General features: G+C 43.9%; 1 protein-coding gene across 1 annotated transcript in view; it reads left to right on the top strand.

The window, feature by feature from the left end:
* The first annotated feature begins 1856 nt into the window (after nucleotides 1-1856).
* LOC310660736 (macrophage mannose receptor 1-like) overlaps nucleotides 1857-24682 on the top strand; it is a 42420-nt gene continuing 19594 nt past the window's right edge. The window contains exons 1-16 of the mRNA XM_083405706.1: nucleotides 1857-2050; nucleotides 3835-4236; nucleotides 5368-5541; nucleotides 6647-6811; nucleotides 7503-7616; nucleotides 8550-8693; nucleotides 9857-10039; nucleotides 10533-10690; nucleotides 11132-11245; nucleotides 16967-17082; nucleotides 17919-18067; nucleotides 18917-19116; nucleotides 20264-20385; nucleotides 22725-22803; nucleotides 23855-23996; nucleotides 24416-24451. Of these exons, the coding sequence (XP_083261832.1) occupies nucleotides 1990-2050; nucleotides 3835-4236; nucleotides 5368-5541; nucleotides 6647-6811; nucleotides 7503-7616; nucleotides 8550-8693; nucleotides 9857-10039; nucleotides 10533-10690; nucleotides 11132-11245; nucleotides 16967-17082; nucleotides 17919-18067; nucleotides 18917-19116; nucleotides 20264-20385; nucleotides 22725-22803; nucleotides 23855-23996; nucleotides 24416-24451 (2359 nt within the window). The 5' untranslated portion in view covers nucleotides 1857-1989. The remainder of the gene's footprint in view (nucleotides 2051-3834; nucleotides 4237-5367; nucleotides 5542-6646; nucleotides 6812-7502; nucleotides 7617-8549; nucleotides 8694-9856; nucleotides 10040-10532; nucleotides 10691-11131; nucleotides 11246-16966; nucleotides 17083-17918; nucleotides 18068-18916; nucleotides 19117-20263; nucleotides 20386-22724; nucleotides 22804-23854; nucleotides 23997-24415; nucleotides 24452-24682) is intronic.

Raw genomic sequence — 24682 nt, forward strand, 5'->3', positions numbered from 1 at the left:
CTATTATTATTTTATTATGCCCCCTGACCACCATCTTCCCAACTGGAAGATTGGCCCACTCTGCTGAACTAACCTGCTGCGTAAGATGAAGTCCAGGATGCCAGCCCATTGCTACTGTTGAAGGAAGACTCAACTGCCACTCCAGTCTGCTTCTGGATGTGGAATGATAAAGAGCAGTAGTGCAGCTAACTGAGTTTAGACCCTGGACTTAATGGTCTTAAGGGGTCCTCCTCTTAGATTGCAATTTTCATTACTTCAGTTCTGAAGCACCGAATCAGCACCTCTCCCCCACACTCCTGGCTATTCCATTATTTACAGCTGCTTCCATATTCCTGATTAGTTATAGCAAAACAAACCAAAACAAACACATTTGCCAATCATAATTTTCCCAAAAAAAGAGAAATACTATGAACACATGCCGTTCTGCATTTTAAACTCATTTAAACTGTAGTACTTTCAATGACTACAGGAATAAAATGCAGTTAGCTTCTGCTGCCCCAGAAAGGATAATATATTTTGTCCTGTCGGGGGGAAAGGTGGGGTATAAATAAATATATAATAAGCATATATTTTAAAAGCAGAAGTAAAATGAGCCTCTGCAACCATGCTGTCAGTGGCAACCTTGACTATAAAATGATTTTTTTTTTAAACAATGTGGTTTAAAATTGGATGGGGGAACCGTCTGTTGAGATTCCTGCATTGCAGGGGGGTTGGACTAGATGACCCTCAGGGTCCCTTCCAATTCTACAACTATGATTCTAAGAAGGTAGGATACTGTGTTGATCATTGTCAGCCCTCTGGGTTCCAGCATATCTATATCATGGCAGGTGCTAATGTGCAGTTGAATGAAAGGCAGGCAAGGACACCATTGCACACCTACACCAAAATATGAATTTTGTGAGTGGCTTTAAGGTCTGTGGCTAGAAAGCATAGTATAAAAGTAATAAAGAAATTTAAAGAAATAGTAAAAATGAAATTTCATTCTCCAGAAATATGAAGAGACTCATCAAGGCATTTCAACTATTGGGTGTGTGTTTTTTTAAAAAAATCCTTCTAAATGTGAAGCTCCATATAAGACATTAAATGTGAAGTGCAACATATTTATTTGCCTATTCTCATTAGAAAAAAGTGTCAGCACTTATGAAGTAAGAGTCCTGTACATGTATGGGTTATATAGCCTGTCCCAGTAGTGATGTATGAAAGTGAGAGCTGGACCATAAAGAAGGCTGATCACCGAAGAATTGATGCTTTTGAGTTATGGTGCTGGAGGAGACTCTTGAGAGTCCCATGGACTGGAAGAAGATCAAACCTATCCATTCTTAAGGAAATCAGCCCTGAGTGCTCACTGGAAGGACAAATCGTGAAGCTGAGGCTCCAATACTTTGGCCACCTCATGAAAAGAGAAGACTCCCTGGAAAAGACCCTGATGTTGGGAAAGATGGAGGGCACAAGGAGAAGGGGACGGCAGAGGATGAGATGGTTGGATAGCGTTCTCGTAGCCACCAGCATAAGTTTGACCAAACTGCCGGAGGCAGTGGAAGACAGGAGGGCCTGGTGTGCTCTGGTCCATGGGGTCACGAAGAGTCGGACACGACTAAATGACTAAACAACAACAACACCCTCCACATATTCTACAGTTCTTGAAGATGCCTGCTGACTTCTCCCTGTAGCCAAGAAAGATTTACTTTATATCAGTGGCTCCCAACCTTTAAGAGTCAAAGGACCCCTTTCAATCCCAAAAAAATTAAAGGGTGCCAAGAGGATCTTCTAGCCCCGGTATACTGTATTCAGATTGAGTCCACTGCTGCATTTGCCAAAGACAAAAATTGCAGTATTGCAAAATTTGGCTTTGTGTACATTATAACATGTCAAACACAGAAGTGAAATTTTCATTCTGCCTGGCTCATTTATGAAGAAGTAACTGAAAAGCAGCAGACTCTGATTTTTCTTCTTTCCATGGGATCTGTGTGGTAGGTTTGGTTGTGGCCAATGCCTTCCTTTTTGCTCCTAAATCTCTTGGTCCTCATTCAAGTGACTTTTCAAGTACCAGGTAAGCTCCACTATTGTTACTTTAGTAAGTAAAGGTGCACCTTCAATAAATTTAACTGTTTACATTTGAATCATCTTCTGGAAGTTAATGTTGCGTCATTAAAGTTAAATCCATGCAACAGGAGATACAATGAGAAGTAATTAAACATTGAATCTGCTTATAGCAATAAAATCAGGTTTAAATTACAATAACATCACAGCCAACATCATTTTGAATGTAATTTACATCATGAGTTTTTACTGTTGCAAGAAAGAATTTGTTCTTTCTACATGCAACACTCTGCTGTATCCTGTTACTTTGTTTTTCACTATATAAAAACGAACTGTAAATACAAGAAATGCATCAACAATAACATTTTAACAATATTAAACAAGAAGAATATCTGACATATTTATGTACGCAACAAAAAAGACATCTTTTGTTGTTTCCATTGGTGTCCTTTGCACTAACAGAGCTCCTTGATCCACTGGAGCCTTTTGTCAGGAGACAATATTTGCCATTCCTCCTTCCTCATGTGCTTCCCAAAGTGTGCCAAGGTGTCTCCCAAGTCTCTGGAGCAAATTGGGAGGAAATATATGGTGTGCAGGAGGAATGAGGAATTGTCAAAATATTGCCTTCCTCCCTGTTTTGCTAACAGAAAACTGCAGGATCAAAGAGCCTTCCTTCAGAGTGAAGGATCCCACTGAGTGCATTCCTTGCGCTTTAATTACACCTCTTCCTCATGAAAGGAAAGCATCATATCCTTACTGTTCTTGAATATAATGCGATATTTCTCAGGTTATTTACTGGTATGGTTGGAGTGTTATAATCACGAAGGCTGTTAGCCTACATGACTGTTTTTACTGTATCTATTGGGTAAGAATTTGTCCTGGTATTTTTTATGACTGTTGATACTAATTTTAGGATACTGTATTTCTCATGTCTTAGGTGTACTTTTTTTTAAAAAAAAGAAACCACCATCAGACTAATTCCTACTGATGGGCAGTATAGCAAATGGTTTTAATTACATAAATAAATAGGAAATCAGTTTGTCATCACACATTGAGGGCCATAGAAGATGTCTTGGTGTTATAAAAGCAGACAAGTGGGGAATATTTGGATGAGATCAATGGTTTGGGTAGGCAAGAGGAGCTAAACCTTTTCCCAGCTACATATTTGTCCAAATCCTCCACCAAAGTTGTTTTTAGCCATGGGGCAGAGGATTTTTTTTCACAGAATGCAGGTGCCAGCATATTATTCCCTGTACAGCGCAGGATAGGGGGTGGGGGGCAGGGGGACAGATAGTTTCAGGGCACTGATGTGGAAGGATAGGTGAACCTGCTCACCTCTGTTCTCCAGTTCAAATTGCCCTCGCCCCATGCTTTTAGCAATAAATAAAGAAATAAAAATAACAATTATGAAGATTCAATCTCAAATGTCTCGCATCATGTCTAGTTTGGCACTCAAAAGGAGTGAAATATTTTTTTAAAAATCCTTTTTTAAAAAGCTTTATTTATAAAGGTATGGGTCTTTTGTTTAAAAATGCAGCATTTTGAGAATAATCAAATGAATAAAATAAACTGCAAACAGGATTTGTCTTAGCTAGGAATTAAGCAAGTTATGGACCTCTGATAAATAAGACACAGCACTGTAAAATGCAGAATCAACATGAGAGGTATTTCTCTCTTTGCTCTTTCAATCTTATTGTCTCTTGGTATTATCATCCTGCCAGTGGTTGCCATGTTGGAAGCTATGTGGATTTTTTTCACCATGTTCCTATAATTTTTCCTCTCTTGATTTTCCAGAAAGTGACAACTTTCTGATACAAAATGAAAACCTCAAGCTTTGTATACAACCTCAGAAATCTCGTTCCATCATCCTGGTCAACTGCGATGAGGATAATGAGTGGCAACATTTCAAGTGGGTTTCCGACGACCAGATTTTGAACATGGCAGTGAAGTTATGCCTGGCAGTGCCTTCCAAGTCAAACCTGGTTGCCCTCACCCTCTCCCCCTGCAATGAGACGAGTGAACTTCAGAAATGGGAATGCAGAAATGAGAGCCTCCTTGCACTCGAACAGGGGGAATTGTTTTTAAATCCCGAAGGTGGCCAAAAAAGTCGTCTTATACTTTCTAAAGTAGCCACCAGCAAGAGTACCTGGAAGATCTATGGAACAAAAGACAGCTTGTGTTCCAAGGGCTATGAAGGTAAAATGAGAGAGTTAATCCTCTTTCTTTAGATATTTAGCTGGTGTATCTGCTTCCAGCATGTTGAATCCCCTACATCTGGGACCCAAAATAGGTATGATGCAAATCACATAACCATCAGTCCAGACTCCAGCTATATCAGAAGGACAAAATAGGATCTAAAGGCAGAGTACTAAAGAAAGTGGCTCAACTTAAGCACCAACTATATATATAGTCAGGGAATTAAAGATCAAATTGAAAAATTAAGCAGCTAAAAAAGACCTCCTTCATACAAACAATACAATACTCTCTCACATCCTTTTTTACATATCAGATGTTCTGCCACACTGAATAGAATATTTATCACACCCCCATTCTCAAATTATGTTCTTGTGTATATGGGCTGCCATACATCTGGAATATCCTATACATAACCGGGATTTGGCCATCGGAAACTGTGTCCAGGTGGAAATTGCTGTAAATATCTGGGAAAATCTGAAAGCATGGCAACCCATGCTGGAAGTGTGGATTTTTGCGAATTTCCTTCAAAATATCTCAAAAACCTTTGTGTCCTGATGTTCGCTTTTTGAAATATGGCAACCCTATGCGTATATCTCTCTTCCCCCTGGAGGAATGACTGTCCTGTATGGTAATAGCTTTTAGATGTTAAACATACCTTCATATATTTGATATGAACATACATATTACTGTTTTATAATATTGTTGTTTTTATGGATTTCACACACAGAGCCCAATACTTGATTGCTGCTGACTGTTGGTCTGACTGGTTGATGTCCTCAATGGCTGGGCAGTCAGGAGGGTTCAAGCTTTGGCTAGGTAGAAGCTAGACCAACCAGCATGGGTAGCTGAGTGGTGGCACCTTTGGGAACTTAGTACCCTTCCTCTACAGTACTTTCCTAACCCTGCCTGGAGACACCAGAGGCTGACAATTCACTCCACTTAATGGAGGAATTGCATCAAAATTCCACTGAGCTGAACATGGAAGCCTGTACAGACAAACAGTGCATATCTGGGTTTGCATAGAGTCCTATAGAGGGCTTTGTCTTCATTATTTCTGCTTTATTTGTGTTTGCCTCTCAACAGTGTTCAAAACTATTCTAGCCTAACATGATCTGTCCAATGTTCCTTTAGCTCTGTATACCATAGAAGGCAATGCCTTTGGAGCCCCCTGTGTGTTTCCATTCAAGTATAAGAATAAATGGTATGCAAAGTGCATAAGAGATGATGATGAAAATGGACAACTTTGGTGTGGAACAACAGCAGATGTGAATAGAGACTCTTTAAGTGGATATTGTCCAGTAAAAGGTAAGCACTTAACAATGTTTTGTTTGAGCCTTTACTATGTTATTGCGTATTTGCTGCTTAGAGAAATGTCTAACCTACAAAGAGAAAAGGGAAGCTGTTATTATTGCTGCATCTTTGCAGATTGTGCAATTTAAGAAAAGAAAATGTGGAAAGAACTTTTCCTTTGCAAGTCAGAACAAAATGAATTATCATTAACATCAGGGCCCCTACAGGATGAAGCCTGCATCTAAAAGGAACAGAGATAAGGATGTAGTCCAGTTCAGGCCAAAATCAAAGCGTAGAGCAGACACGGGTCCTTCTGGATATAGCCTGCAGCCAGATTTCACCTGACTCCTTGGTCCTCACAAGCATCAGCTGTTCAGTGGGAAACAGCTGAGAGGCAACTGGGTTTAGATGTTGAACAAAGCATGCAGTTTCCCAGAGGCAAAAAGACTAAAACAGAGAGGGAACCTGAAGGTACAATTTGAGTGGAGCTACTGAAATTTTAACAGATGCCTCCTTTTCTATGGGGAGTACGTCTCTCTGTGTGATGGTGGGTTAAACTAAGTGCTTGTGCCTGAGTCTGGTCCCTCCCAGTTTGAGATCTGTCCAGTGGTGGCTCATGCAGTGAGTGGGGCAGAGACCATGGTGTCCTCCCAGCAGCAGTGTCAATGGAGATGGAGTGAAGCAAAACAGCAGTGAGGTGGGAAGAGCTCTGCACTGGTGCCAGCCATACAGGTGCAGGTACATTCATGCATTAGGTGTGGATGTTTACAGGGAGAAAGCCAACTCATCAAAACTATCCTGGAACCTGAAGTCCTGATTGCACACAGGGTTTCCAGGTCCTGGGAAAGCACAAATGGTTAGATATCTAGGTATGTGTAGATAACCACACCTAATATGTGAACACTTGGGGTGGGCCTTGAGAAGCCATCACTTGATGGGGGAGAACCAGCGATGCTGCCCCTTGATCACACAAATTCTGTGTTTCTGCAGATTGCTTTGCGTATTCTTTGGAAAACTCAAAGAATCTAGATCATTAAAGAATCAAATATATCTCAGCTGTAGAATTAGCTTAATCATGGGTGATTTGAAGATTTGACACTCAAGTTAACAATGCTTACAGATGACCATGATGAGTTCTTCTGGACCAGAAACCATTGGACACGGGATCTCTATCAGATCAATTCCCAGTCAGCTCTAACATGGTACCAAGCAAGAAAAAGTTGCCAGCAACAGAATGCAGAATTATTGAGCATCACCGATTTACATGAACAAGCATACCTGACAGGTAGGACATAACAAGGCTTATCTGAAGAGGCAATCAGCGTCTTGTGATGTTTTGCTAATTAGTCAATACTGTCTCAGCTCTAAGTATAAATTTCATGAAAATTATGAGAAGTGTCTTTCCACTCCTAGAATATCTTAGGATGTGTACACATACAGCCTTAAAGTACATTTGCTGCCTTACACAGATGACTTTTTTGTGCAAATCATCACCTTCCTATTGTTGGTATATTGTTCTTTTGATGTTTTAAAGTGCCTTTTGGTTGAAAAAAAATTTAAAATATACTTGGAGAATATATAGTAAAATACTTTCGAAACTCTACATTTATTTATTTTGGTGTTGTATGCACCATGTTATGTTCTCTTTTAAGCAGTGGAACACAATTCTGACTTTGTTGTTGTGAACAAAAAGCAATAATCTTACATTGTCTCTCACTTTCCCAATACTTTTAGACATAAGACCCATGTGTCTTCAAAAACTGTATGAAAACCAGAAATTCATTGGTTGAAACTGATGCTGGTTGAAGTATTGTATTGGCATACCAGATGAAAAGTTTTTTCTGATTAATTTCTATTTGGTACCCAGCTTTATGGGGGGGGATCTGACATCCTGTTATGTTTTGTCCCCCAGCTTCATCAATATAAATCTCCTAGCTATATAATACAGTTTAATTTATCTTCTTTTCCGTGAATAGGATTAATAAATGGTATACCTACTTACTACTGGATTGGTCTGAACAGCTTGGATCTTGACAGTGGATGGCAGTGGATTGGCAACCACCCTTTCAGATATTTAAACTGGGCTCCAGGTGAGTGAACAACTATGTGCCAAATCAGATCAATACTGAACAACATTGTTGCTTAATATTCAGGCAAAAATGCCAAAAATTTGAAGGGATTTACAGGAAGTTAGAATATCCAGAATATACTACCTAAAGGAATTAGTTTTGAATAACCATGCGGCATTTAAAAACAATTCTTTGTAGCCTTCTTGTAATGATTAAACCAAATAATTTAACTTTCCCTAAAGTTCTTGTACCATGATTCTGAGATCTGCCACTTTCTGTCCATTCAGCTTCTTCTGTTTTTTAAGAGCTCTGTAGGAGACAGCAATCTTTTAGTGCACATTCTCCCATCACAGTGTTGAAGTGGTAGGAGAAATGACACAGAACCTCAGTTTGTGCCATAATTCTTAGAGTAATGTAAGTGCCCTCCTCCTGCAAAGAATATGGAACTGTGGTGTAATTCAGTAGTCATAATCCGGTACCTGAACCCAAACAGAGATTTCCAGTTATCAGGTAGATCACAGATCATGCACACCCACCCACTTCCAATTGCATAGCGGATACACATTTGGACTCATTTTCCAGCTCAGATGGTTTGCTTCATTGTTCACCAGTAAAGGTGATTAGACTGAAGATATGGTGATAAAATGGTGGCTCCACAATTATGGAATGCAATTCCAGTAGAGATTAGGCAGACTCACACTTTTAAAGAAGCCTTTTCAAAAGTTCTTGATGAAGGGGCAATGGATGGATGAGGTTAATTTACTGGAAAGTGGCTCATTTATTATTGTTCTATGCTGGTTAGTTTCAACTTTATCGTTTCTGGCCATATATATATTAAATGGTTTTGTGCTAATTTAAAATATTGTAGGCTGCTTTGTGAAAGATCTACTCAAACTGCAGTGTTGCAGTGTTAACACAGGACTCAAAGATCACTTGTCTCACTCTTTCCTAAAGGGAGCCCATCCCCAGAAACAGAAAAAATCTGTGGATCAATGCAGTCTAAGAATGGCAAGTGGGGGAATGATAAGTGTCAAGAGAAACTTGGATACATTTGCAAAAAAGCAAACTCTTCATTAGATGCTTCTGTTATTCCTTCAGGTAGGATGATAAACTGGGAATGAAGTTTACCTATATCTATATAATTGTATCATCATTATGTATAGAGGGCACCAAAGTCCAAAATTACATTTCTAACAGAAATACAGGTTTTGCTGTTTGTAGGGGCATATGCAATGGGAAATGTTTGATGGACAGAGATGGCTGAGAGTATTTTATCTATCAGTAAAGACCTCAGGTCTAAAGGCTGCGGGCAGGCTTCTGCAGGAGGCAGGCCCAGCTGGTCAATCAGCACTGCCTGGGCTCGTTCCCAGGGGTTAAAATTGCAGTCCGACCTGGCAGTTTTCTCTCTGACCTTTCCCTCAAAGGATCTCCCACCTTCCCTCCCTTTCATCATACTGGTTTTTTTTAACCACGATCTTGCTATGGACCATGTCGACCACTGCGGGCAGGCTTCTGCAGGAGGCAGGCCCAGCTGGTCAATCAGCACTGCCTGGGCTCGTTCCCAGGGGTTAAAATTGCAGTCCGACCTGGCAGTTTTCTCTCTGACCTTTCCCTCAAAGGATCTCCCACCTTCCCTCCCTTTCATCATACTGGTTTTTTTTAACCACGATCTTGCTATGGACCATGTCGACCACTGTATTCGGGGCCAGGCAGATTGGCACCGGCCATTGGGTTTTTGCTTACCTCATAGCAATCATCACAACTTTGTGAGGCATCGGGTAAACCTTGGTCTTGGCTGGAGTGGAGGTTGTAGACTCTATCTCCCCCTCCTTGGTGGAAGGTAACCTGTTAAAGGGATCCAGAAGAAGCAGCTTCTGTCTGGTTCCCAGATGGGGACAGGGCAATAGCAATCCTCCAATGAGGACCCCCTCGGGGGTACCCCTATTTGATGTAGGTCATAGGGCCCCCTTAGTGGTGGTTTAGCCTTAGATGCACTCCCAGCAGACAGGCTGGAGTGCTGTAGTCTCGCTTCACCTAATGCCTGTGCCAAATTGTTCACATCTGTAACAAATAAAGTTGTGGCCTATTTTAACTGATAAAACCTATATACTGTTGTCTTGTCTGGTTATTCACCCCCTTAGGGGAACTGTGGGGTCACAGGGTCCTGGCACACAAGTGAGTCAATGACAACATAATGGCAGATCAGAATTTTTAAAGTTCATCCAGTCATGCAATCTTAGATATATTTGTTTTCTTTTTAGATGGCTTCAAACCAATTAAATGTCCAGATGGCTGGGCTGCATATGCAGGTCACTGTTACCGCCTTAACAGAGACCTTAAGACATGGAAGAATGCGTTATGGTCCTGTCGAAAGGAAGGTGGAGATTTAATAAGTATACACAACATTGAAGAATACAGCTTTGTCGTTTCTCAGTTAGGCTACAGTGAGTACATCCAGAAAATTCTTTTTTCCTGGTATTTGACGTGTGTAAAAGAGAGAGGGTGGGGTTTCTTCCCCAACCGCATACAATTATACAATGTTACTAAAGCTCTCCCCTATTGAAAAGCACCACAGAGTGATAGTCTGTTGAAGTGATTAAGGTGCACAAACAAGTCAAATATGAGAGATGACACTGACTATTATAGCCTTCCACAACCTAGTGCACTTCCATAAACCTCAGTCAATATTACCAATGGTCAGGGATGATTACAGTTACAGCTCATAGCAGCAGCTTGGAGAATGCTGGTCAATTAGACACTACTCATTTGTAGTTCTGTATTCCATTAATCTTTATGTAACTAGTTGCACATGTCAAACTGAGCTACAGTTCAAAATGGTCTCTCATTGCCAAAACTATGCACCATAGAGCTATGTGCCATAGGATCCTAGGCACTCTGGACTGGTGGCAAATAAATAAGGCGGCTTTATGTTCTTAGAACCAACAGATCTTCTATGGATAGGACTGAATGACCAGAAGATTCAGATGTATTATGAATGGAGTGATGGTTCTACCGTGACATTCACCAAGTGGCAGAAAGGAAAACCACAACAAATAAATGATGTGCAAAACGAATGTGTCATCATGAATGGGGAGGTAAAAATATGAATCCTATAAGAGAGATGTATTTCCCCTGGTCCTCAATACATTTATTCAGCCTTTTACACAAAAGATTCACTGATCCCTTGAATTTTCTCCAGCCAAGTGGGACCAATTCTTCTTAAATTTCTATACTGTCCTTCATCTGAGGATCACATGCTGGTTTACAATGGCAGCACTGGTCTCTCTGCCATCATGCCAACTCAATGTCCTAATCATCATCAGCAGAAGTATCAGATCCTCAAGCTGAATACTTCATTTGTTTCAGCTGAAGATTTCAGTGAAGTTCAAATGTAATAGGAATTTTGTGAAGTTGTCCAGCTCATGCAAAAATGGAAAGCTTTGCATTGACACAAAGACATCAAGCAGGAAGAAAATGAGAAAGCCAGTGGACCCCTCCTCACTAATATTTGTATTTCTTCACATTCCCATCTCTAGAATGGGTACTGGGCAGATTATTTCTGTGAAGTGGAACTTGGTTACATCTGTAAAAGACAACCTTTGGCATCTCTTCCTGGAGAACCTGAAGTTGCTGATCCAAATTGCCAGAAAGTAAGTCTAAAGTAAACTGTGTAGTGATTTAAAAAGTGAAATATGCATAGACACCAACTATTTCTCTTCTTAAAACTGTCCATTAATGCAGAGGTACCTCTAGCCTTGAGGTGAGCTGTAAAATTTATCTTCTCCCTCCCCTCCAATTTTGTACCCTTCCTATGGCCACTCAAGCCTTTTCAGCAACTATACAACGGGTCAGCTTTCTTTGCTTTTTTTCCTTTTTACTGCTGACCGCAGGAAGGCTGCTTTATCAAAGATTGAAAGACAATATCAATTTGGATAAAGTTTCAATAGAGAGTTTCTAATCAATAGAGTTACTGCTTCACCCCCCCCCCATAGGGTAATTACACCCTTGTGCATATTAGTAGGGAAGAGCCCCCTTTTTTTTTTTTTTTGCTGATCTTACGTTTAAAAAAACCCCAAGAATCTAAAACAGCTACTACATCAACTATTTCTTCTATTTTTTAAAATAATTTTAATGTTTAAACTTGAGAACAGATCCACTACATACCGTATTTTTCGCCCCATAGGACGCTCCGGCCCATAGGACGCACCATGTTTTTTGGGGGGGAAATAAAGAAAAAAAATTTTATTTCCCCCTCAGGCGCTTGTGGGGCCAGGAGCGGGGAGAAGCGCTCTTCTCCCCACCGCCTGCATGCAGAACAGGTCCGGGGACAGCGGGGAGACGCGCCGCGCCTCCCAGCTGTCCCCGGAGCTTGCGGGCAGGCAGCGGGGAGAAGCGCTCTTCTCCCCGCCGCCAGCCTTCACGTCAGGTCCGGGGACAGGGGGAAGACGCGCCGCGCCTCCCAGCTGTCCCCGGAGCTTGCGGGGCAGGCAGCGGGGAGAAGCGCTCTTCTCCCCGCCGCCAGCCTTCACGTCAGGTCCGGGGACAGGGGGAAGACGCGCCGCGCCTCCCCCCTGTCCCCGGAGCTTGCGGGGCAGGCAGCGGGGAGAAGCGCTCTTCTCCCCACCGCCTGCATGCAGAACAGGTCCGGAGACAGCGGGGAGACGCACCGCGCCTCCCAGCTGTCCCCGGAGCTTGCGGGCAGGCAGCGGGGAGAAGCGCTCTTCTCCCCACCGCCTGCATGCAGAACAGGTCCGGGGACAGCGGGGAGACGCGCCGCGCCTCCCAGCTGTCCCCGGAGCTTGCAGGCAGGCAGCGGGGAGAAGCGCTCTTCTCCCCACCGCCTGCATGCAGAATAGGTCCGGGGACAGCGGGGAGACGCGCCGCGCCTCCCAGCTGTCCCCGGAGCTTGCAGGCAGGCAGCGGGGAGAAGCGCTCTTCTCCCCACCGCCTGCATGCAGAACAGGTCCGGGGACAGCGGGGAGACGCGCCGCGCCTCCCAGCTGTCCCCGGAGCTTGCAGGCAGGCAGCGGGGAGAAGCGCTCTTCTCCCCACCGCCTGCATGCAGAACAGGTCCGGGGACAGCGGGGAGACGCGCCGCGCCTCCCAGCTGTCCCCGGAGCTTGCGGGCAGGCAGCGGGGAGCAGCGCTCTTCTCCCCGCCGCCAGCCTTCACGTCAGGTCCGGGGACAGGGGGAAGACGCGCCGCGCCTCCCAGCTGTCCCCGGAGCTTGCGGGGCAGGCAGCGGGGAGAAGCGCTCTTCTCCCCGCCGCCAGCCTTCACGTCAGGTCCGGGGACAGGGGGAAGACGCGCCGCGCCTCCCCCCTGTCCCCGGAGCTTGCGGGGCAGGCAGCGGGGAGAAGCGCTCTTCTCCCCACCGCCTGCATGCAGAACAGGTCCGGAGACAGCGGGGAGACGCACCGCGCCTCCCAGCTGTCCCCGGAGCTTGCGGGCAGGCAGCGGGGAGAAGCGCTCTTCTCCCCACCGCCTGCATGCAGAACAGGTCCGGGGACAGCGGGGAGACGCGCCGCGCCTCCCAGCTGTCCCCGGAGCTTGCAGGCAGGCAGCGGGGAGAAGCGCTCTTCTCCCCACCGCCTGCATGCAGAATAGGTCCGGGGACAGCGGGGAGACGCGCCGCGCCTCCCAGCTGTCCCCGGAGCTTGCAGGCAGGCAGCGGGGAGAAGCGCTCTTCTCCCCACCGCCTGCATGCAGAACAGGTCCGGGGACAGCGGGGAGACGCGCCGCGCCTCCCAGCTGTCCCCGGAGCTTGCAGGCAGGCAGCGGGGAGAAGCGCTCTTCTCCCCACCGCCTGCATGCAGAACAGGTCCGGGGACAGCGGGGAGACGCGCCGCGCCTCCCAGCTGTCCCCGGAGCTTGCAGGCAGGCAGCGGGGAGAAGCGCTCTTCTCCCCACCGCCTGCATGCAGAATAGGTCCGGGGACAGCGGGGAGACGCGCCGCGCCTCCCAGCTGTCCCCGGAGCTTGCAGGCAGGCAGCGGGGAGAAGCGCTCTTCTCCCCACCGCCTGCATGCAGAACAGGTCCGGGGACAGCGGGGAGACGCGCCGCGCCTCCCAGCTGTCCCCGGAGCTTGCAGGCAGGCAGCGGGGAGAAGCGCTCTTCTCCCCACCGCCTGCATGCAGAACAGGTCCGGGGACAGCGGGGAGACGCGCCGCGCCTCCCAGCTGTCCCCGGAGCTTGCGGGCAGGCAGCGGGGAGAAGCGCTCTTCTCCCCACCGCCTGCATGCAGAACAGGTCCGGGGACAGCGGGGAGACGCGCCGCGCCTCCCAGCTGTCCCCGGAGCTTGCAGGCAGGCAGCGGGGAGAAGCGCTCTTCTCCCCACCGCCTGCATGCAGAACAGGTCCGGGGACAGCGGGGAGACGCGCCGCGCCTCCCAGCTGTCCCCGGAGCTTGCGGGCAGGCAGCGGGGAGAAGCGCTCTTCTCCCCACCGCCTGCATGCAGAACAGGTCCGGGGACAGCGGGGAGACGCGCCGCGCCTCCCCGCTGTCCCCGGAGCTTGCAGGCAGGCAGCGGGGAGAAGCGCTCTTCTCCCCACCGCCTGCATGCAGAACAGGTCCGGGGACAGCGGGGAGACGCGCCGCGCCTCCCAGCTGTCCCCGGAGCTTGCGGGCAGGCAGCGGGGAGAAGCGCTCTTCTCCCCACCGCCTGCATGCAGAACAGGTCCGGGGACAGCGGGGAGACGCGCCGCGCCTCCCAGCTGTCCCCGGAGCTTGCGGGCAGGCAGCGGGGAGAAGCGCTCTTCTCCCCACCGCCTGCATGCAGAACAGGTCCGGGGACAGCGGGGAGACGCGCCGCGCCTCCCAGCTGTCCCCGGAGCTTGCGGGCAGGCAGCGGGGAGAAGCGCTCTTCTCCCCACCGCCTGCATGCAGAACAGGTCCGGGGACAGGGGGAAGACGCGCCGCGCCTCCCCCCTGTCCCCGGAGCTTGCGGGCAGGCAGCGGGGAGAAGCGCTCTTCTCCCCGCCGCCAGCCTTCACGTCAGGTCCGGGGACAGGGGGAAGACGCGCCGCGCCTCCTCGCTGTCCCCGGAGCTCGCGGGGCTGGCGGCGGGGAGAAGCACGCATCTCCCCGCCGTCAGCCTCTAAACCACATAGGGAGACAGCGGGATGGCGGCGTTCCGCCTCCCTGCTGTCCCCCGACCTTGTGGGGCTGGCGCTGCGGCTCTCCTGAAGCCTGGAGAGCGAGAGGGGTTGGTGCGCACCGACCCCTCTTGCTCTCCAGGCTTCAGCGAAAGCCTGCATTCGCCCCATAAGACGCACACACATTTCCCCTTCATTTTTGGAGGGGAAAAAGTGCGTCTTATAGGGCGAAAAATACGGTATATGCAGTATACCCTGCTTCCGCTGCCAACAACAGGAAATATTCCCATATATCTGTCTTAGTCTCCAAGGCATCAAGTGTGAACAGTAATCACTTGGAATCACTTCTTATGGATCATAGCTAGTAATCAAAATATGGTGGAGGTGCTTATGGGAGTATTTGCTTATAGGGGCAGTGCAATTCCTTCACTTGATTCAGATAATGGTCTGCATGCATTTGACAGCATGAAGCATTTCCTGGTTCAGCGAAAGACATGGGGCATGTGAAGATTGTGTGTATGTCTTGGAGATGTTATGGGTGCATTGAAGGTCCTTAACATCGATTCACTGCTTCATATTTTTTAAATATTTGTTTTATTTCAATCTCTAGTTATTGTTCTATTTTAAATTTTTGGTTTCACCCAACTGCAATTTTCAAAATAGCGATGGGCACAACTGCTGGTGATGCAACTCAGGAGCAGAGCATAAGCTGCAGGCCTCAGAATCAACTCTTGACATTTCAAGAGGATTTTGTACAACACTCCTGGAAACCTTCTGCCATAATGAAGGAGATGAAACAACTATCTGACTGTTGCAGACAGCTTCATATGTTCAGCTCCAGAAACAGTTTGCAAAAGTCACACTCATCATCTGGATTTCTACCAGATGTTTCCCTAAAATCAGCTCTAGACTCTTGTATCAATTGCACTGGGAGAGCCAGTGTGGTGTAGTGGTTAAGAGCGGTAGTCTCATAATCTGGGGAACCGGGTTCGCGTCTCCGCTCCTCCACATGCAGCTGCTGGGTGCCCTTGGGCCAGTCACGCTTCTTTGAAGTCTCTCAGCCCCACTCACCTCACAGAGTGTTTGTTGTGGGGGAGGAAGGGAAAGGAGAATGTTAGCCACTTTGAGACTCCTTAAAGGGAGTGAAAGGCGGGATATCAAATCCAAACTCCTCTTCTTCTTCTTCTTCTTCTTCTTCTTCTTCTTCTTCTTCTTCTTCTGGGCTCAGCTCAGTTGGTAGAGCATTAGACTCTTAATCTCAGGGTCATGGGTTCATGCGCCACGTTGGGCAAAATATTCCTGCATTGCAGGGAGCTGGTCTAGATGACCCTCATGGTCCCTTCCAACTCTACAATTCTATGACTGTATGAAATGGCCAATGTATTAATTTCTATGCAGACGTAAAGGCTCTTGCACCACTTTAGAGAATGACAACATTGGCCTAGATCAAAGATCTCTATGCAATTTCTGTGGTACCTCAAGCTGGACGAAGATTCCTGTTTTAATAAACTTTCAGCAATGTCACTAAAATAAACTCAGTCTGTCAATTCCAGTGTGTTTTCAGTAAGTTACTTTAAAGATAATATTCAGGTGGTACTGGACACCTGTTAAACTATTGTATGTTATAAAAGGAACTTCACTGCTATGCTGGAGGAGATGCAGTGAAAGAGGATTGGTACTTCATGCTTCATGTGGTGGGATTGCCCTATAGCTCAAAAAATTTGGAAGGGGGTATTTTTCTAATTAGGCAAAATTACCCAAAAAACCCTCCAATACTTAGATCTGATTCTAATGCTCTTATTGATTGTAAGTGGTAATAAACATAATAATAAAATAAATTCAATATTCCACATTGTTGTTGTTGTTAAATGGAGAATTGTTAGCAATGTTGCTGACTGCAGAGCAGCTGGAACTAGCTAGTCACTGGAAGGAGGGTTCTGTGTTCACAAAGGAGGGGTGGTACATAAAAGAAATCCTCATCCCAAATCATTAGCAGAACTGACATAAAAACATGTGGTGAGAATAACCTAAATAGAATATAAAGGATAACCAGTAAATAGATTTGAATTGGATATGTAGTCGTAAATTATAATATAAGTAATCACAGAAAGTGGGGGGGGAGGGGGACGATATTAAGATTTGTTTTTTTTAATTGCTTATGTAAATTTATCTTTGTTGTGATATTTGTAAAATGAGAAAATAAAATTATTAAAAAAACCTTGGTGTCCCCAACCTAATACGGCAATAATAAGTGGTTGTTTCTTTTATATTGACAGGGTTGGAAAAGGCACGGTGTCTATTGTTATTTTATTGGACAAACATCTGTAACATTTTCAGAAGCAAAGAAATTCTGTGAAACAAATAAGGGATCTCTGACTTCTGTGGAAAACAGGTATTAAAAAGATTTTCCTTCCAGAAGAACGGGACAAAAAGAAGTGTTATTAATATCGATAAAATGCAAAATTGGTTTATTTCTGAATATTCTAAGATTACAAGCAGAGAAATAATTGGTATGGATTGTGCTGATACATGCAATATGTAGATGTATTGCTTAGTGATAGTAGACCTGAAAGCTTAGGGTATGTGTGTGTTTTTACCTTTTACTTTGAAAATATTATGGTCTATATACCCAACTGGTTCAATGACACTCTTGCAACAGGCCCACCTAGGCACCACATAAGACTAAAGCTGTCTACACACCATACATTTGACGCGCACACCCTGGAAAAAAGAATCATGAGAACTGTAGTTTATTAAGGGTACTTTGAATTATAGCTCTGTGAGAGGTAAACCACCGTTCTCAGCATTCTTGAGTTGTGTATGCTTTACACAGCCTCTCTGTGTCAGGCAGCACAGCCACATAAGGCATTTAGAACATTTACGTACCTCTATGTTGCAATTTGAACACACATGCACCCAATTTATGCGAAGGTAGCTGAAGTTAACTAAGTATACAGCTACCTTCTGCATGTGATCTCCTTCTGATCTCCTTCTGCATCTGAAGATCTCCTTCAGCATTTTGATCAGCAGGACAAAAGCATATTTCTCATATAAATTACAGGTATCACCAACCTGTAGTGGAGTCTGACACTTTGGATATATAGCTGTTGAACTCACTTCTGCTTTGATGTACAGAATGGCCAACTCCAGTATGTCCTGAAAATTAACTTTTTCTTAAAAAAAGAAGCATCCACTTTTAATGCATTTATTACTCATTTTTCTCCACAGATATGAACAGGCCTATCTGACTAGTCTAGTTGGGCTTCATTCTGAAAAATATTTCTGGATTGGCCTTTCAGGCGTACAGCAACCAGGGACATTTAACTGGACCAATGGAGATGGTGTTCTGTTTACCCACTGGAATTCAGAAATGCCTGGTAATAATAATAATAATAATAATAATAATAATAATAATAATATGCCACCTATCTGACTGTGTTGCCCCAGCCACTCTGGGCAGCTCCCAACAAAATATCAAAAACACAATAAAACATGAACTGTTAAAAACTTCCCTGTACAGGGCTGCCTTCTAAAAGTCATATAGTTATTTATTTCCTTAACATCTGATGGGAGTGTGTTCCACAGGGCAACTGCCACTAGTGAGAAGGTCTGCTGCCTGGTTCCCTGTAACTTCAATTCTTGCAGTGGGGGATCTACCAGAAGGACCTCAAAGCTGATCTCAGTGTGCAGGCTGAACAATGGGAGTAGAGACACTCCTTCAGGTATACAGGGCTGAAGCCATTTAGGGCTTTAAAGGTCAGCGCCAGCACTTTGAATTGTGCTTGGAAATGTATTGGGAGCCAATGCAGATCCTTTGGGACCAGTGTTATATGGTCCCAGCGAATGCTCCCAGTCAGCAATCTAGCTGCCACATTCTGGGTTAGCTGTAGTTTATGAGTTGCCTTCAAAGGTAGCCCCACGTAAAGCACATTGGAGTAGTCCAGGCAGGAGATAACCAGAGCATGCACCACTCTGGTGAGACAGAGTGAAGGCAGATAGGGTGTCAGCCGGCATAACAGGTGGAGATGGTAGACTGCTGCCCTGGATGCAGAATTAACCTGCATTGGACAGCTGTGTGTTAAGTACTTCCTGAAGCCTAATTGGAATGATATTTCACAAAGCACTTCTACATTGTTGTTGTTGTTGTTGTTAGTGGTAGTAGTAGTAGTTTTACACATATGAACAGAAATTCAATTGACGTGGCTCTTGTCTTGTGTCTCCAAAAGGGCAACATCTTGGCTGTGTTGCCATGAGAACTGGGACTGCAGCTGGCTTGTGGGATGTTGTGAACTGTGAAGAGAAGGCAGCCTTCATCTGCAAACAATGGGCAGAAGGTGTAACAACAACTCCTGCCCCAGCAACAATTCCCCCACCCCCATGCCCAGAAGGATGGCGTTCAAGCAGTACTAGAAATGTGTGCTTCAAGGTAGGCATACCAGTTCTTGCGTCCAAGTTCTTGTCTGCTTAAACAGCAAGGCAAGGTTGAAATGACTCTTCTCTATCAGTAAACCATTTGAGATATTTGAGAGTGTGGTTTTAGTTTTAAAGTCAATGTTCAATGCAGGTTTTTTGTGACTTTCTTTATTGTGGAGTTTTACTTTAATATTTTGAACTGTAGTTTATTTGAAGTACAGACTTTTTTTATTTTAGTGGAGGAGTGGGCAGAAGGTGGGCTCATTGGGGAGGTTAGAAGTAGATCAGAATGGATTTTTGCCTCTCAACTATAGATCATGGTTAATTTATGGAGAGTGTGTATTTGTCCAGAGGGAATGTTTTCTATGCATCTTTGTCATCTATGAATTCAAACACAGGTTCAAAACAACCAAGAATGTTCATTTCATATTCGGCAGAGTCCTAAAATATGTGAATCTGGAAGAAGATTCTAAATGGCTGCCTCACAAGTATCCACCGGATCTTTCAGATAGTTCACCTTGTGCAACATTGGTTCTGGGAGGGAAAATCCTTCAATTTACTTTTTAGAAAGAGTTTTAAATATCCTCACTTATCTTATTAAATGAGATTTACAGCAAAAATAAAACACAATGCATCTAATTTTAATAGCAATCCAGTGACAGAAGCAAAAAAATATTCCGGAAACTGGCACTCATCATACTTTTTTCTATCAAATGTGACCTTGCCAAGGAAATTGACTTGGGGGAAGAATTTGTGATTTGTCAAAGAAAAGGGCAAGAAAAACCTTTTAACTGAATTGGTATTACTACTATTACTATTACAACAACAACTATCCACTCTTCACCAACAGGTCCCAGGGTGGGTTGCAACAATTAAAAATTAAAATAAATTAAAATGGATTACAGTGACAGGAATAGGGTAGACAATATAAAATGTTTACAGCTGTGTTGGGATAAAAACATAGGTGCTGGAACTGGTTTTGCTCAGAAGCAAAAGTAGTCAAATCAGATGTATAATATGAACCAATAGAAAAGAGTATCAGGATATGAACCTTGGTTAGGAAATAAAGAAGGGAATTACCAATATTCAGGGAGAGGGAACATTATAGATTTAAAACAGATTATTATTACTTATATTTAACTATATTTTTATGCCTTTAGGCCTATAAAAAAGAGAAAGAGAGCAAGAAATCTTGGCTTGAAGCACGAGATTTCTGTAGAGCAATTGGAGGAGACCTCGTTTCTGTTCATAGTGAAGAAGAACAGAAAATGCTGTCAGAGTTGTGAGTTTCATATAATGTTAATCCTCATTGTCTCAGAAGAATCAAAAACTCTTCTGGTTTAATGGCATTTTAATGTCAGCTTTCCAGTTCACACTTCCCAAACCAATACACATACCAAAACCTATTTCTCTTTTAAAGTTAACACTCCAAATCCTGCTGCATCACACACTTCAGCCATGGCACAAAACCACACGGTACCCAAGACATCACTGGAAAATGTCATTTATCGCAAACAGAGGAATTAATCCAAACTGGCAGAAGTGGAGGTCACAGCAACAGTGTCTCTTTTGCTTGCCATGCTTTCCTGAAAGGAGGAGCTGAGACTGGTACCTCCCAGTTTCCCTATATCCCACCATCCCACCAGTGTCTTTTGCAAACACACTGCAATGACCAACAGCTGGCAATGGCCATTTTTGTTTTCTAGATGCCCTCCTCAAAATAACACTACATTATCACATAGTTTTTTCTGAGGAGCAGGGAACTTCTGAGAAATAAAAGAGGCAACTCCCAGCTGCTTGAACCCAGAAGGAACACTACTGTCCCACCCCCAAATTGCAACATGTATCACAATTTTGCTGCCCATGTACAGTCTAGCTGGTTTTGGGGTTGGAGCAGATCAGTTCTACCTTGGTTATTAGCACTTTAAATTGTGACTTTTTAAAGGCATATTTTGCTTGTGTGCATAGCAAAAGGGACAATTTAATTGTTTTTTATATACTCAGTGAGTATGGATAACCACTTTAAAAATTTTTTTAAAACCACATAAAATATTAGAGTAATAACCCTGTTAAACGGAACAAAACGAAACAAATACATCACTTGTGATGTATTGCAACATAGAAGCAGTTAGCAGGGAAAGGGTTAAGTCAAGCATAACTTGTCCTCCAGAGGTTGTTGGACTCACACTTCCATCAGTCCCAATCAATCAGGTCACTACTCATGGATGATGAGAACTGTACTCCAACACTGAGAGTTTGGATCACTTTGGCTATCCCTGAGATAAGTGTTAATGGATGTGCCATCATTTATTTATCTATTAAGTACCATGTCAGTTTGGTTTTGTGGTGAAATGTTCCCCAAGAAAACCCAAAATATAAAACAAATGAGTGATAGCATTAAGTATGAAACCATTTGCGATAGAGAGAGAGAGAGAGAGAGAGAGAGAGAGAATAAAGAATAAAGGTCCATTCTATACAGAGTAAAGTGCATACACCTACATGAATGGTGTATGGGCTTTAATTGACACCACGTTTCTTTCAAAAAAGAAGGAAGTGTTGTGCCACAAACATACATATAACGAAAGTATCATAGTTAAAGGTAAAGGTAAAGGACCCCTGACCATTAGGTCTAGTCATGACCGACTCTGGAGTTGCGGCTCTCATCTCACTTTATTGGCCAAGGGAGCCGGCGTACAGCTTCCGGGTCATGTGGCCAGCATGACTAAGCCACTTCTGGCGAACCAGAGCAGCGAACGGAAATGCTGTTTACCTTCCCACCGGAGCGGTACCTATTTATCTACTTGCACTTTGATGTGCTTTCGAACTGCTAGGTTGGCAGGAGCAGGGACCGAGTAACGGGAGCTCACCCCATCGCGGGGATTCGAACCACCGACCTTCTGATCGGCAAGTCCTAGGCTCTGTGGTTTAACCCACAGTGCCACCCTATCATAGTTACAGAACTGTGTTTTAATCTTGTGTCATTATTACCTTTAACAACAAGGAATTTCACAGAACTTGCAACCATAGCACACACTAATCTGGCCGACTATTTGAGTGTGTGAGAAAACTGATGAGATTTGTGTGGGGTCCATGTCTGCGTGACAATCCTGGAGGAGAAAAGGAGTTCATGTTTATGAAAGTTTGAATGATGATCCTAGGGCAGAATGTGTGTACACACACACATTTGGGGATGTTTCCTGGGACAAGGGCAGGAAAGCATCACGCAGTAATATGTCATAGGCTTGCCCTCTATAGATTGGCTGGTACTTCTCTCTAAGAATCACCAGTTTGACTTCTGTGAAATAGGTGTTTTTGATTGTTTGGGATCAAACCTCTGCCTCATACTCAGTTTCTTCTGAAACTTATTTATCCATCATCATTTGTTATGGCCCCATTTTGGTGTGGTGCCCATGATAGTTTTATAAGATTTCTAAATGTGCCCATGGACTGCATTGGGAACTCCTAGTTCAGGGGTCAGCAAACTTTTTCAGCAGGGGGCCAGTACACTGTCCCTCAGACCTTGCGGGGGGGCGGACTATATTTTGAAGGGGAAAAAAAGATGTAAAATTTAAAACTCTTGAAATCAACTCTCTGCTTACAATATTTTTATATATATTTTAGGTCTTCTGCAGACTATTATTGGATTGGTTTAAGTGAGTTGGAGCCCGATAAAGGATTTACTTGGAGTGATGGAACTCCTGTAAGTAAATGATGAATACTAATGCATTGTTGGTAAAATTATTTGCAAATTCATTTATAATATTAGTATCGAAGCCTCTTGTTCTCTTGTTCTCATAGTGAACTTTGATCGAGTCCATAGCAATACTATAAAAGTTTAGTTATTGAAGTGTCCAGCATTAAAGTATTTATAAATGTGATGGGCAATCTAATTTTTGGACCCAACACTTATGGCAATTACTGCACAGTTGCTTTAAGTTATTGCTTGCTCAGTTAGATGTGTGTGTGTGTGTGTGTGTAAGGAACATTTAGTTTAATCTTTTTTTTAAATGTAAAAACAAGAGAACACAGACTAACTATCCACTTTGCATATAATGCAAAGCCAAGCTATGGCTTAGGGCAAACAGAGGTTGTGGCTACTGCATTTCTTCCCTGGTTCTGCTGGTGCTGCACTACCTGAGGCAAACCCATGGTTGAGAAAGCAATCATTTCGATTAAAATAATTAGAACAATTAAAAGTAAAAACAACAACAACCCAGATGCAAATTATTTCATCTTTTTAAAAAAGTAGAGTGATAAGATAGCCAGGAAAAAATGCATTTGCTTTTTACCATCTCCTTAAATCTATGCATTTCCATTGCCATGATGCTGTGGGCTGACCAGGTGATACAACTGCTCCCCTCTAGCCCAGATGACATGGCCAGTCATCTGAATAATTTGCAGAAGCTTATACCTGTAACACACACACACACACACACACACACACACACACACACAGTATTAATGTGAAAATGACAGCCCATCTCTCTCTCTACGTATATACATGCATATGTGTGTACAATAAGGTTACCAGATTTTTTTTCAATGAATCTGGAGACACTTTTCAACTTCAATGGATTTTGTATGAGGACTGATTTGTAAATCCAGGGACTGTCCCCAGGAAATGAGGGTGTCTGGTAACCTTAGTGTACAAGTCATTCAAAAACTGCCACTTTAAGTCTCTCCTTTTCTATATATTACCCTTGATGATTCTTAGAAAGAAAACAAATAAGAAAACTTTATTCCTACTGTAGCTAAACTACGAAGAGAGGAGCTTTCTCTATCAAGTTTTAAGAGATAAAGACATGGGATGCAGAGGAGTGGCTTCGTTTTATTCGTGGTGGAAACCTTCCTGGTGTGAGCATTTTCTGAATTGGATTTGCCAAATAAAGAGAGGTAAGATTCCTCTTCATTTACAACAGGTTCATTAAACAAAGCCAACAGGGCCTTCATCTGCTGCACTGCTGAAACCTGATTTTTTTAAAACATGATTATTAACCTTTTGCCTTTTGAGAAGAGGTTAAAAATGAGAAATGTGAAACACATTTAGCCTTCATAATGATTGTTGCAGGGTTAATATCCTTGGCTTTCATGCTGAGATGTAAAGAACTCCATTTCAATTAGAACAAGGAACCTGAGCCATGTACACCATGGTGAATATCGGTATTTGCTGATAGTTCCTCTGCATTAGCTTGTTAATTGTGCCGTGGAAATGTACAAATAACACTTTCATTTTTACAAACTCCTGTTTGTATGAAATAACGTAATGCAATAAAATTCACTATGATAGAATTAATATGTGTTTGGTTTTTCAGGTGTGTCACTAAAACCGGAGCCAAGCAATCATTTCGGTATGTTGGGTGATTTCACTTTTCCTCAGCTCACACAGGTCTATCTTAAGCAGCACCGTGGAAAGCAGGTCTTTAACAGGTCTTTCAGGCTATTGGGGGGTCTGTCAGGAGCCAAAGATATGTTTGCTCTCTGGCCTCAGCTTCCCAGTTTCTGCTTTCCCTCAGAACAAAGAGGTCTTTTATAATCTAATGGAAAGTGGGAAAGAGGCAGCCCCAGTGATTCTCTTTGGC

The sequence above is a fragment of the Podarcis tiliguerta genome (assembly GCF_965153285.1).
Source record: "Podarcis tiliguerta genome assembly, chromosome: 12".
Classification (NCBI taxonomy): domain Eukaryota; kingdom Metazoa; phylum Chordata; class Lepidosauria; order Squamata; family Lacertidae; genus Podarcis; species Podarcis tiliguerta.